Below are 13,680 nucleotides of genomic sequence, written 5' to 3'. Positions count from 1 at the left end.
TGCAGCGATAATTGTCCCTTTGCCTTCACAGAACTGACAAACAGACCAGCAGGACCCACAATCACCTGAAGCAAACAGTGCCATAGATATTGTTTGGGAACAACAGTCAGACATTCAGGGAAAACCTTTGCTTCGATGAACAAAAGCCACTCATGACAGTTCTTTTGTCCTAGACTTCCAGCTGCTCTGACCCTCAGGGTCTTTGGACTATCACAAAAGTCTGCCAAACAGACCAGTAAGTTATATCTGTATACAAAATGCTTTTCAACATGCTTCTAGAATCTAGAAATCTTTTTTTCCTATAGTATGAACCAGCAATACCTTTCCTTATTTTCTATAAATCTGAATTTTCATGTTTGTAAGTCTCCATGATCGCCAGAGAAAAGGTCAAATGAAGCAGTCATGCAGTACTTTCTAAATTTAAAACTGGCAGCTGTGGAACATGCTTCGAGTACCACTTCACTGTTTCTCATTATACATCTATGGCTTGGTAATCTTTATCTTTAGCATCCCTTGTGCTTGTCACAATGTCTATCGGGAAATCTGGGGTCTGTGCAGAAACCGCTTTGGCTGTTCCTTCCAGGTCCCATGATCCCGGCAGGTTCTCAAGGCTTAGCGAGCTGATTGCACCTTGGCTAAAGCTACCTTCCTCAGATCTGCTGGGGAGCACGAGGTGTAACGATGTCTCCGATGAAGAGCATACTGAAGAAGAAAGAGTTGCTGAAATAGACTGAAGAGGAGTCAAGGTAGTGTCTGAATGGGGAGAGGTGCATCTTAAAAATTGCAAATTGTCTTTCTGAATTACCTGATACTGGGAGGGGGAATTGTGAAGGCCCAGTGTATAATAAAATTCACTGTCCATAGAATTTTGCAGGGTGGGTTCAGTTCTTTGGGGACTGCTGCCTACAGAGGACAGATCTGTATTCCAAATGTCACATAACGTGTTGCTGTGGCAAAGTTGTGCTTTGGTGCAAGTAAAGTTCCCAGCTTGCATGTGCGTGCAAGGTTGATGCGTAGTCCAAGCCATTCGAGACCGCATACTTTCCAGGGTAGGACTTCGAGATATGCCGTGCATAGCACGGAACCCTGGAGGCTTCTGGGATGTGAGCAGGTTCTCCAGAAGGTGCATCATGTTCTTTGTATCCTTACTTAATTGTGAGACTTCTTGAGTTAAAGTTGTCACCTGTTATGGCAGGACAAAATATCACAGCATTTATTTATGCAGTCATGCCTGAAATACACACATACATACCTTTTTTCCTTCCTTCTAACAATATCAGCTTTGATCTGTGGCACAGTGTCTTTACTTTAAAGAAATATACTCTACTAATCTATATGTGGAAAATAGTCCATCCCTCTACCTTACCACAGCTACATGTTACACTCCCTGTGGCATATTGAAATAATTAAAGAAACTCAATAAAAATGTATGATGGAAACACCTTAGGCATAACTTACCTGATTTTAAATGATACTCTGTAAATAAAGAATGGCCTTAGGATCAGAACTGAGATGATTTCCAGTGACAATATGACATCAATAGCTTCTTGATCAATCATTAAATATTTTAATGCATAAACCTTTTTTATTAACCAATTTTATACTGATGAATGATATAAAAGTGAGGTTTTGTGAAATCTTGTTCAGAAATAAACATGCGAAATATACTGCTGTCTTCGTAGTAAAATAAAAGGAACCAACACCCGAAGTTGTCAGATACAAGTAGTAGTTACATGAAAATCTGGTGGATTTACTACTAAAAACAAAACAAAGAAGAAGAAAAGAAACTGGAAACTCTAAAACCCACTTGCTACCTCTAAACATTTGAACCATATAAAAGCCTGTGAAAGTTTGCTTCCATGTAGTTATGTTTATGCTTGAAAGGTGTTGCTTATAGCACTTCAGAGAGAGAGTAATCCATAGCATAGATTATTCTGGTGTGTGTGCAAAAGGAAGTATCATATTTTGTATTAGACCTTTTTTGTTTTTTTAATGCTGAAACCACTGATAGCATCCAATGAATTACATGAAGTCTTTAATCTCCCCAAAATTGCTGGTTTGAATGGGGATCAGATTGACAGGTTCTAAATTTTTATTTTAAAGTAAATTGATGTATGAACATTAACGGGGACATTAGTTAGGACATTATAAGAACATTTTGGGAAATGAAAAGCCTAACTCAAACATAAAAGTGACCCGCTCACCATTTCAAATGTGTTTGTCTTTCCTTTTTCCTTCTTAAGGAAAAGTTTGTAGGAAGTAAAAATCAGTCAATTATTTTTAATAAAGAGAAATGAATCTATCAAGAGGTAGAAATGAACTTTGTCTCTATGGTAGCTAATCAATCTATTTTAGGTCAGACCACTATCATTACTGTTAAAATAGTGTTTCTCATACTGATGCTAGTGAAAATATTCTGTTGGAAAAAAAGACATGACTGCATTTATCTTCAGAAGGATAAACCACCTGTCAAAAAGAAAGAAGGCTAATTCAGGGGGCCTTTCTTTGCTCTGAAGTAAAGACACCGCTGATAAGGTGCCCTACACAGATTAATTTTCATGTAATCAGAAATACAAATACAATTTTCATTTTTCTGACAGGATAGTTCCAAACAAATCTGCTGAAAAGACATTTCAGGCTGAGTCTGACTGCGTTATTACTGGCACAATAATTATAAAGAAATTCTGAGTTAGAAGGAAAGTAGGAAGCTCCAGTACAGCTCCTATACATCTCTTTGTTTCTCTCCGAGCTAAGAGTTGAAACCCATCATATTGTTTAATAGTCTTGTAATGATCACACTACCCCGGAGGGAAAATGCTTAAAGGGAGGAGGCTCTTGAGTGGCACATTACAGGATCTCTCTCTCCACCTCTCTTTCTGCATTTGTTACCTAATTAAGTCACGCTAGATAGAAAATAACTATGAGATCTCCTTCTGCCAGCTGAGATTAAGCTTTGAATGCCTGTGAGCTCATTTGAACTTCAGTTAAGTGAGGGATTAAAATATGTTAGGAAAGTGATTTGTGAACAGGCTTCCTGTGGGGTCTAAAGAGCCAGAGCAGGTTCTTGGTACTGTTTGACTGTAAGGAAACACACTGTGAGATTTCTGGACAAATCAACCATGCACGAACTTCTGTGCTCCACTATGAAACGGGAGATGGCGTTGCAAAACCTCCAAAAGCTTCTTTGGGAAGAAAGGGGGAAGAAGGACAACCAAACCCATGGCTACCTAGATTCAGTGGTCATCAGTTCATTTTGAGGATCATCACTGGCCTCTACTCTTAGCAGATAAAGCAACTTTATTTTCTGTGCCCAGTTTCCTAACTTGCATCCATTTTACAGGGCTTTCTGCATTCGTGCAGATAGGAAGATTGATACTACCTTATGATTATGCATAATGCTGTGTGAAAATATCTGCAACTTTAAAATATCTTGTTTGGTTTGGTCCATGTTTTTCTCTTCCATTTTTGATTACCTAAAGGCTTTTCGAAAGTTTAATTATTCTTTAACATGTTTCTTTTCCCAATTCGTTGAGACAATACAGCAAAAATCAATCCCAGCATCAGTACTTGTGGCAGTCCTGAGTTTCTGTTAATTACAACTTTCTCTAGTGCCCAGATACTATTTTTGATATATCAGCTAGCTCTTAGAGTGCTGTCTTCTCACAAGCTTGCTCTCGCACAGTCATAGGAACTGACCTGATAAACTAGGCTTTGATGTATGCTTTAATAATTTCCAGTAGTATGATAGTTTAAGATCCAAAGTTTTTATGCCAAACTTCATTAGAAATTGACCACCATTTAGTGAGATCTATTTGGACCAATACTGTTCGACACATAGGGAAAGCAAGTAGGTAATTTTCTGGATCATTTAAAAGCTTTTCTGGATTTTACAAACTGTTAATCTTACCAGATTAAATCTCCAATATCTGTATTACTGTTAATTACCATCTCTCTATATATTAATATATTTACATACTTACATAGTATACTATTACTGTTACTATCAATACAATACTGTTTATGCTATCCTTTTTACACTCTGCAGAGATTCTTGAACAGATGCAAATAAGCAGGTGTAACAGGGAACAATTTTATCAATGATGTTAGCAATTTCACAGTGTTCCAGAAAGTGCAAAAGAACACAAATTAAAAGCAAAAGAAATTTTAAGTCTATGAAACAGAAATTGAAAGCAGTACAGTTTCCTCCTGAGTGAAAGGACTAATTCCTTGCATGGTGGTAAGGCTATTCTCTTTTCAGGAGTTCAGTGATTATTGCTAGGCAATACAGCTAGTTGTACAAATGGTTCCCATTGTGCTAGGCAGACAGCTTTAAAACGATCTGTGAAATCCCAAATATACTTGAAATGCTGCCTTAACAGTTTCTACAACTTGAAAAAGATCTGCAATGTTTTCCTGATATAGAAACTGGGATTTATACAGGTTTAGCTTGAATTAGCAAGCGGTGCTTCTCAGGCTGGTCAAAAGCAATGTACTGGTACCTTTTTAGCAGACTCTGTTATAAAGAAAGACTATCTGTCAAAACAGAGGTTAAAAAAACAGATTTTTTTTTTTTTTAATATATGGACTTGAATAATAATACTTTCTGATGCCTTGACCAATATAAGTTTTAATAGTTGTATTTTGCATTATAAAATTACTTTGATAGTTTCAGTAGAAAGAGTTTTTTTTCTTTACTACTAGTATTAAACTGTTGTGCAGTTTGAATACTTTGTTCCGTGTAGTTAAGTGGGAATGGAGGTGACTGTATTTAAACCTTTCCATAAAAGTGATGAAAAGCTCTATATAATGTAAGATGACAGTGGTGATTATTGCTTTGTTTAAATGGTGTTGGCTAAACAGGTTTCTTTGTTTTTCCATTATATATTCCAGCTTTTAATTTTTTTTTTTTTTAATGTTTAATTTTCTACTAGAATGCCTCTCTCATATCACTGTTCCTGGAGAAATCTGGAATAAGCCTTTTTTTTCCTGATTAGAAGCCTAATAGAATACACTGCTATTTTTTTTCTCTGTGGCTTACTCCCTTTTCCAATTCAAACTTCACCTAGACGTCTTTCTACCATGATTCTTTCTGAACACCCAAAGAAGAGAAGAAGAAAATTTGCTTCTTAAGAAATGGAAGTTGCATTTTGGCAATGCAGAGAAGCTACATGGCTTGCACTGCATATGGCAGCTTCTCTATTCCCTTGCTTGGTGTTTCATGGCTACTTCTATTCTGGTGCTTCATAAAGTCAAGGAGACTTTCAGCCAGAATGATTTGTCTTTTGAGGCTCAGGTTAATTAGCTGCTGATACTCTGTTTCCCAATAAGTGCATTGCTGAATGAATGAAATGAGAACTGAGCTGAGACAGACTTTTCACTGATCATCAGCATCTCTGTGGCCATTGGTGTTATGGTGACAGACATTTCTGATTTAATGGTGCTTTAGGAATAAAGCTAGTTGCAGAAGAAAAAAAAAATCCAGTGCAGCTAATCTGAGTTCATATTAAGTATATGGGATTTGTGCAATGATATGATGGTTCAGTTTCAGCAAAATAAATCCAGAAATCTGGATATAAGAAAGACATTGAGGTGCTGGAGCACATCCAAAGAAGAGCAACAAAGCTGGTGAAGGGTTTAGGGCACAAGTCTGATGAGAAGCGGCTGAGGGAACTGGGGTTGCTTAGCCTGGAGAAAAGGAGGCTCAGGGGAGACCTTACCGCTCTCTACAACTACCTGAAAGGAGGTTGTGGGGAGGTGGGTGTCGGTCTCTTCTCCCAAGTTACAAGTGATAGGATGAGAGGAAACAGCCCTAAGTTGTGCCAGGGGAAGTTTAGATTGGATATTAGGAAAAATTTCTTCACTGAAAGGCTTGTCAAGCATTGGACCAAGCTGCCCAGGGAAGTGGTTGAGTCACCATCCCTGGAGGTATTTAAAAGACGTGTAGATGTGGTGCTTAGGGACATGGTTTAGTGGTGGACTTGGCAGTTTTAGGTTAATGGTTGGACTTGATGATCTTAAAGGACTTTTCTGACCTAAATGATTCTATGATTCTGTGCAGGAGTAGAAGAAAATTTGCTGGTTTCTCTGCTGACTCGCTAGCCAGCTCTTGGGCAACCAGTCTGTCTGGATAAATTAGAACACTAAGATTATTGCTATTGCTATTAAATAAGTAAGGACAAAATAGGAAAATATAAAGGACTAGATAATTTAAGTGTATTCAAATCAACAGGGGCCCCCATGAAATTCAGTCTAGAGAAAGGGTTCCCAAACTGCAGTTCTAATAATAATTTGTGGCTCTTCGTAGTTGGATATGGATGCTGCCTTCAGGTTGGCATAGAATCAGGACAGTGTCAATGATGGTGGCAATAAGAAAACCAGGTTTGGAAATTACTGCTTCAAGGAGTTCAGAAAGTATCAGGGACAAACTCTGACCAACTAGCTACTGACTTTGAGAGCAAATGGAGGATCATGGAAATCCCAGGTGGCTGGGAGAAGAGAAGCTGTTAATGTGTACTGTTGAATGAAAGCCTGAGGTGGTAATATATGACATTGGGCAAAAATATTAAGCAAACAATTTCTATAAGTGCCTAAAGAAATAGTTAAAAAAGAACATAAATTAATTAGTTAAAAGAGAACAACATAAATTTCTTAAGAATAAACCATGGCGAAACAATCTAATTCTCTTCTTTAACTGAATAACTGGTTTAATAGATAAGAAGAAACTGTAGATGTAACATATATCTTGTCGGAAGACTACTCAGATGTTACTGTCCACACGACATTCTTCTAAACCAACTAAGAAAATGTGACAAGATGTAATCACCGTGAGTTGGATTCACACATGATTGGAATGGTTTATGATCAGTGGTTTGCTGTCCTCCTGGGAGGACATGTCAAGCCATTCTTTTTAGAAGCCTATCCTGATCTGTTTTTATTTAATGTTTATTTTTAGTGGCTAAATCAAATTCATGTTCACTTTTAAATATCAGTAATATGAAATTCAACAAAGATAAATGTTAAACATTACATTTGAAAAGAAAATGTCAGAGCCTATGCAGAGTATTATAGAAAAATGTCTGAAGATTTTCACTGAATCACACATTAATCATGCTCCCAGGATATATCAACAGTAATTTTTTTTAATTTTTTTTTTTTAATTGGACACAGGAAGGGGGTTCTCTTCACTAGGATGACTTAGGCTTGTGCAGCTTGAGTTCGTGTACTTTGTTGGTGACTTAAAAGATCTAACCAAAGGCAATCCAGAAGAAAATGAAGAGTTTTAGAAAATGTGATGGGCAAAGAAAGATTAATTTGGTTTGTTGAGATCTGCTGGAATAGTGTGTTTCCAGTATAAATTGGTTTTAGAAAGAGAACGGCAATCAGCTTTTTCTTATATCTTCTAGGCATAAGAGAAAAAGCAGTGAACTTGCATACCAACAGAGATTTACATTTAGATGTTGGGAAAATAGATCTTTTCAGTACAGGAAGGTTTTGAAATGCCTGTTAGAGAGTTAACTGGATAATCGCCATCATCTGTCATGGTAGTAATACTTTTTAGTCAAATCTGAAGTCAGCTTTTGGTGCCCAGTTGATTTTTACACTGCATTGCTTCCTCTCTTGATTCATTTCTGTGTCTCAGGTGTGTTTCCATGAAGGAAAAGTGCAAGAGAGACACGACAGCATATAGGACCTATGCCCTGTATGCACCGTATGTCCTGCTTAAAAAAGAAATTAACCTAAGCTTTAGAGCATCAGACATTTTTGTTACCTTTATCTGCCAACAGCTAGTAAGCTAACATTAAAAGAAAGGAAAAAATAGCTGGAAAGACTACTCTACAATCATCAGAGTACAAGAGCAGATAGAAACAGACAAAACAACAACAAGGTAGGAGTTCTTTGGAAATACAAATGTCAGTGCTAAAAGGAAAATATATTTTTACAAATCTCAGTAGACAAAAAATGTATTTACTTGGTGGTTATGGTTTAGAAAGCTTTTATTTCTTAACACAAATAATACTAGGTTTTATGTCTTGACTTTTATGCTAAATTTATGCAGTTAAAATCCAAAATGGGATAGATTAGTCATAATTAGTTTTCATCATCAATAAATGTTATTAGTTTGCTTTTTGCCACATTTGTCTTGATTGAAGGATATTTTCCAAAGTGAATTATTGGGATAGCCTTGCTGCAAAATAATTTCTCTCATGTGATAATATAGTTATGAACTTGTTATAAAGAACATGTTATTAATTACTGTAAGTCAGAAGAGTTCTTTTTATGAGTTCTCAAGCTGCAAATTGGACTTCAACAGTACATCCCCTATGTAAAACTGAAGGCCTGATCAACTCCGCTTTACCAAATATTCTTTGCTGGCACTGATTATAAAATGTCTGTTTCATCATGTGCATTTTTTTTTAGTATTAAGGAATATTTTTTACTTAAAAAAAAAAAATTATTTTTTTTTCCTGTCCTGAGAGGGCTGAGACTGATTTTTGTCAGCTGGATGTGACACTTGTTTTAAAATAGTCTATTTATAAAACTTCTTTAGGTAATCTGGAAAATAAGCATATTGATTTAAGATTGTTTCTTTTGTTAAATGAAAGTGAAATATCCTTGTGAATGCATTTTCTCTGTTCTGAATAAGTGCCAAATGCTTAGAGTATTTTAAGCACTTGCATCTAAAAAACCCTAAAATTAAAAATAGCTGAATTTCCACTAAGTGCTCCAACATGCTGCTAAACAGAAGGCAATTTTCTAGTACAAAACCTGACCCTATTCATATTTCCTCATGTTTGTTTTTTTCAGTTGAATGGGAGAAATGCGAGTACCCTGTTCATTATACTGTTTTAGTACTGTAATTGTGGGGTCTACTGATGTAGTAAAGTATGAAGTCAGCCCCCAAATTCTGAAGCTGAAGGAGGCTGCACTGGAGCTGAGTCGCATATGGCAAGAACAGGGGACATGATAAAGAAATCTGAGTTTGTCTGCATGCACTGTGCAAGCTGTCCTGTACTTCTGAGCATGAATTCGTGTACCTGTGTATTTGAATGGACAATATGTACATGTGCACTCTGCAAATTACGGGAGAAAAATTATGACTAAAATTTGGGTATTTTCTCATTTTTAACTCGTCTATGTTTTAAATAATTCAGATTTGGGTTTTGCACGTTGAATCAAAGTAGAAGTATTTCCATGCTCTTTTCATATAGTTGCATTCAAATAATAGAGAGCTAAAAGCATAGTAGGTAGGGTACAGACGACGAGACAGTGATAGGCAGGCGCTTTAATCTAGACTTACGGCCATCTGTATATCTCAGAAAATCTGCTTGGTGGTTTCCTATTTTTACTTCTGGGCTCCTTAGTAGTTATGTATGATTGCACCAGGTAAATGGTGCCTCTGAAAAAATGCTGAATGTTTAGATACGTTCATCTGATCAGTCTTTGCAGACACATGTGTTGAAAAGACCAGGTTGGGTGTACAGATCTCTGCAAAGGAAGGATGCATAACTGTAAGGCAGAAGACCTATTCCTAAATTCTCGCTCGGCCTAATTTGGAGCAGATCTTTGAATCAAGCTTTTCCCAGCTCAGAAAATGTGCCATGCTGTTGGGTATCGAGTCACTTAATCTTGAAACTATTGCTTAAATAATTGCATTTTTACAGGAGCAAGAACCTGAACCTTAACCTTAACTCTCTTGCCTGCACATACTGAACATACTGAACTATAATGAAAGTCACGCCTTTTTTTTATCCAGTGATTATTTAGACTAAGTGGAATGGGAAAATAGGGTAGGAGATTAAGTAGTCCTATTTCACTCCACCTTGCAATACTGAACCAGAGGGAAATACCCTTTTATCAGCTTGGATCTCATTCAGGCTTAAAATGAGAAGTGAGGTTCGGTGAGAGAATGAAGGAGCTGGGTAACCAGCTGAGCAGCCAAACCATGGAGCTATACAATAGGAATCTGGGGTGTGTTCAAGTTTCTCTCACGTTGCCTAATAAAGTGGCAGTGCTGACTTTGGAGCCTACCCTCTTTAGAGGAAGTCTATGCTTCCGTTAATCCTAAAGTTAATACGTAACAAACTCTGAGAAGAGAAATCAAGGCTCTGTCTTCTGTTAGTCCCATTCCTTAGGTAAATGAACTTTCCTTTGGATTATGTAGTAAGTGTCATATGCCTAAAATACTGCCAAGAGCTCCACTGGATATCTAAGCTGGATATAGCTGGTTTTGTGTATTTATCTCTGGGATAACCCTTTTTTGCTTTGCTTTGCTAACAACAGACTGTATTGAATGTCTGAATGGGAAGATGCATGTCTTTGTTCCCCCAAAGAACAGCTGAAACGTTTTTAAGCAAGTAGTGAACTGTTCTAATACAATTGCCTTTCATGAAAGCAGTTATTTTTGAATTTGTTGATTGACTTCTGATCTCCACTGGAAAATGTATTAATGATAGTGTTTGCTGCTGTTGGCTACTTGTGACCTGTTTTCTCATATTTTCTTTTTCAGGAGGAGGCTGCATGTCTTAATAGAGAAGTTTGTTTCTAACTTTGACAGTATTTTAACTACTGCTAGCAGTCTGCTGCAGCGTCAGTCATAATCTTCCATTAATGGTCATCATCGAGTGATGGAATGATGAAAGCACTGGGTCTACAAGTGTTGTTCAATACTTAATGTAACAACAAAAAACCCAAGGAACAGTTAGTGTATTCCAGCAAGGCTGCTTATAGGCTTATTTGGGTAAGTACCAAGTCAGTACTGTCTGTTCAGAAACTCCAGATGGGGCATGTTTGAATACATGTAGAATATGCAATTAAGCAGCCTTACAGTCATGCAGTTTTTTCAATGTAAATTTTGATCCATGGGAGGACTTGGAGGATACCCATCTGTCTCTGTGATTTGAGCCCAGAATGTTACCTATGAATTCTAAATCTACACCAGTTTAAAATGGCTCCTTGTGCTTTTTTTTTATGTCCCAATCCAATATTTGTCCATATTGTATGCCCATGCACTGTCACATTGAATTGAGAATTCTCACATATATAAATGTTTCTGTGTTTAAGACTCTTGCTTGATCAGAGTGCAGAATGCTGTCTTCTTTGCTAGGGGACATATTAGAAAACAAAATATGAGCTTGGAAAGTAGAGAATACTCCTTCCCAGTGCTGCAAGGCACCAACAACAATCTTCATCTTAAACACATCTACACTAGTGTAGATGTACTCGATATAATGTACTCTATAAAGCATGGAGTAAATTAATCTTAGAGATACTGCAAAGTTGAATATAAATGTTCCCTTAGGTTCCTAGACTAAGTCTGGTGTGTTTTCCAAAGTGTAGGGTTTTCTATAATCGTTTGTGTAGCCTCATGTAGCTCTATAATCTTCTATAAGTTCTGTGAGGTTGTGTAATCAGAGAAAGGTATCTTTCTCTGCTGTGACTAAACAGTAAGTACAAGTATTTTCAGAATTTTTTCAACATTATTGTGTTATTTGTATCTTCTGGTTGTGTTATTATTAATGTCATTTTATCACTAACCAGGCTAGATGTAAATCAACTCAGGTGTTGCCAAAAGATGACTGAACCTACCAAAACCTTGTTTGGTTTCCAGTTTTAGTACTTAGCACTCTGTGTTGATGCAGGCCCCAGTCAGTTACACTACGTGAAAACAAATTCTGTCTCACACACCACGCTAGCAAGACTCCAGAAGTTGGTGGTACTCTTTTTAAATCTCCAAAGATTCTCTTCCTTTTACTTACAGGACTCCTAATACCTGCTCAACAGACAGAGACTAAAGATGAACCCACTTCTGTCGCACTCCTGTGGAAAGAAGAGAAGGACCTGCTGGTGATGACTTCTCTTTGTCTGACAACCTAATGGTTGACTTGTTTAATCAAGAATTAGTGGTTCAAATCTGTCTATTCCAGGAGAGGTTGCAGAAGTCTTGGAAGGTAAGCACCTCTTATTTCAAGTGAAGTCTCACAGGTAGCATACTATGTGAAAAAATGGATTGATCCCCCCTCCTCAATTTTAAAATAAAGGAGTGAACCATATTCAGAACAGTGAAATGTTTGTCTCTGGTCTTTGGATTCTGTTTCCCTGTGTGGAAATTTTAGGGTTTTACTGCATGTGATCATATTTCCTTTTTTATTTTAGGGTGAGCAAGGAAGTTGTGTAACATTTTGTTCAGATAGTGTTGGCAGGAAAAAATGAAGATTGTGCATGGAGGGAAATAACCTTCATCATGTTTTTTTTTTTTCTTCTTTTGTTTAACATAGTGCCCTGTTGCAAGATTTATTTATTGCTTTCACTAGAAAAGCAATGACAAGCCCAGAACTATTGCAGTTGAAATATTTGGTTAATCTACAAGATGCCTGCCTTAGCACATCTGCCGCCATGATGTATTTTCCAATTGCCTCTTGTGGATAACCATGTAATACATCTTCGTATTTTAAAAATACCTGTCCTCTTCAAAGTCAAAAGGGATGAATCAACATGACTTGTCTGTTTCAAAAGTATTATACAAGAAATATAATTTTCTTTCATAGTAGTGTTGTCAATGAAGACCTTGGAGATATTTTTGAGTTCTTTGACCAAGCCTTATAAAAATCTGTAGTCAATGGGACATGAGACTTTTGTCGGAACTCTACAGTTTGACGTACAAATGAGGTGATGCATTCATAGTGACTAACTAACCATGCATGCACTCTTAGTTTAGGACGTTTAATTATCCAAACAAGTTAACATGAGCCAGGATGAAAAAGGTTTACAAGCCCAATACTTCATATATGGAAATAAAGAATAATTAGATTAAATGTACACAATATAGAAGGAAAAATAAAATAAAACTTGACATTTCTGGTAACCAAAGAGATTAGGAAAAAAGAAGTGAAACTGGTTGTGGAACTTATTTAAATATTTCTTCATGTGGAATCATAAAAAATTGTCTCTAATCTCTTCATACTGAAAGACAGAGTACGCTGGGAACAGATTTTAGTCTTGAGTATTACTGTGAAGTTAAACTCTGATGCTTTCATCTTGTTAGCCAAAGTACTGCAGTGGCTGGAGGTATGAAACGGTTTAGCCAGAACGTCTCCTCTTTAGTATCGGATTGATAGTCAATTACAGGTTTAAAGTTATTAGAAGGGAAGAATAGAAGGCACCACTGAACAATATTGGCCCTGCCTTCGTCAGGTCATATTGCTTGAGCAGGAATGGATGACCTTCTGTTTCATTCTGAATAGGCACAGGTAAAGTGATTTGAAACATTTGATGTGAATTTGAACATGACTGGCTTTGCATTTCTTTCAAGGAAATTCTCCAAAAGCATAGCATTCACCAAAACAAGAAAAGTTGGAAGAAGGGGTTTGGAGAAAGAATGAGAGGAAAGAGAGAAACAGAAGCACATACAGAAGAGGATAAATCCTAAGAAAATTAGATACACTAACTATGCTAAACTCACTTTGTTTTTAGCTCTAGCACGACAGAAACTTTTATATTTCTTTCACATAGAAAATTAATCTGGGAAAGAGTTAAAAGCCCCAAACTTCCCTAAATGTAGGAACCCCATTATTGTGGCCTGAATGAAGTTGTGCTGCCGCTGAGTGCTGCCGTGCCGGACATGCTAGAACTTCAATACGAACTGGAGTCAAAGGCAGCCAAGCGGTATGCCACAACTGATAT

General features: G+C 37.0%; 1 protein-coding gene across 1 annotated transcript in view; it reads right to left on the bottom strand.

Annotated features, from left to right (window-relative positions):
- Positions 1–472: 472 nt before the first annotated feature.
- KCNH8 (potassium voltage-gated channel subfamily H member 8) overlaps positions 473–13,680 on the bottom strand; it is a 205,279-nt gene continuing 192,071 nt past the window's right edge. The window contains exon 16 of the mRNA XM_009288600.1: positions 473–1,183. Within this exon, the coding sequence (XP_009286875.1) occupies positions 473–1,183 (711 nt within the window). The remainder of the gene's footprint in view (positions 1,184–13,680) is intronic.

The sequence above is a fragment of the Aptenodytes forsteri genome, unplaced genomic scaffold, assembly GCF_000699145.1.
Source record: "Aptenodytes forsteri isolate BGI_AS27 unplaced genomic scaffold, ASM69914v1 Scaffold9, whole genome shotgun sequence".
NCBI lineage: Eukaryota > Metazoa > Chordata > Aves > Sphenisciformes > Spheniscidae > Aptenodytes > Aptenodytes forsteri.
Note: the sequence above shows the minus strand (reverse complement) of the source record. Positions and strands in the feature narration are given on the sequence as shown.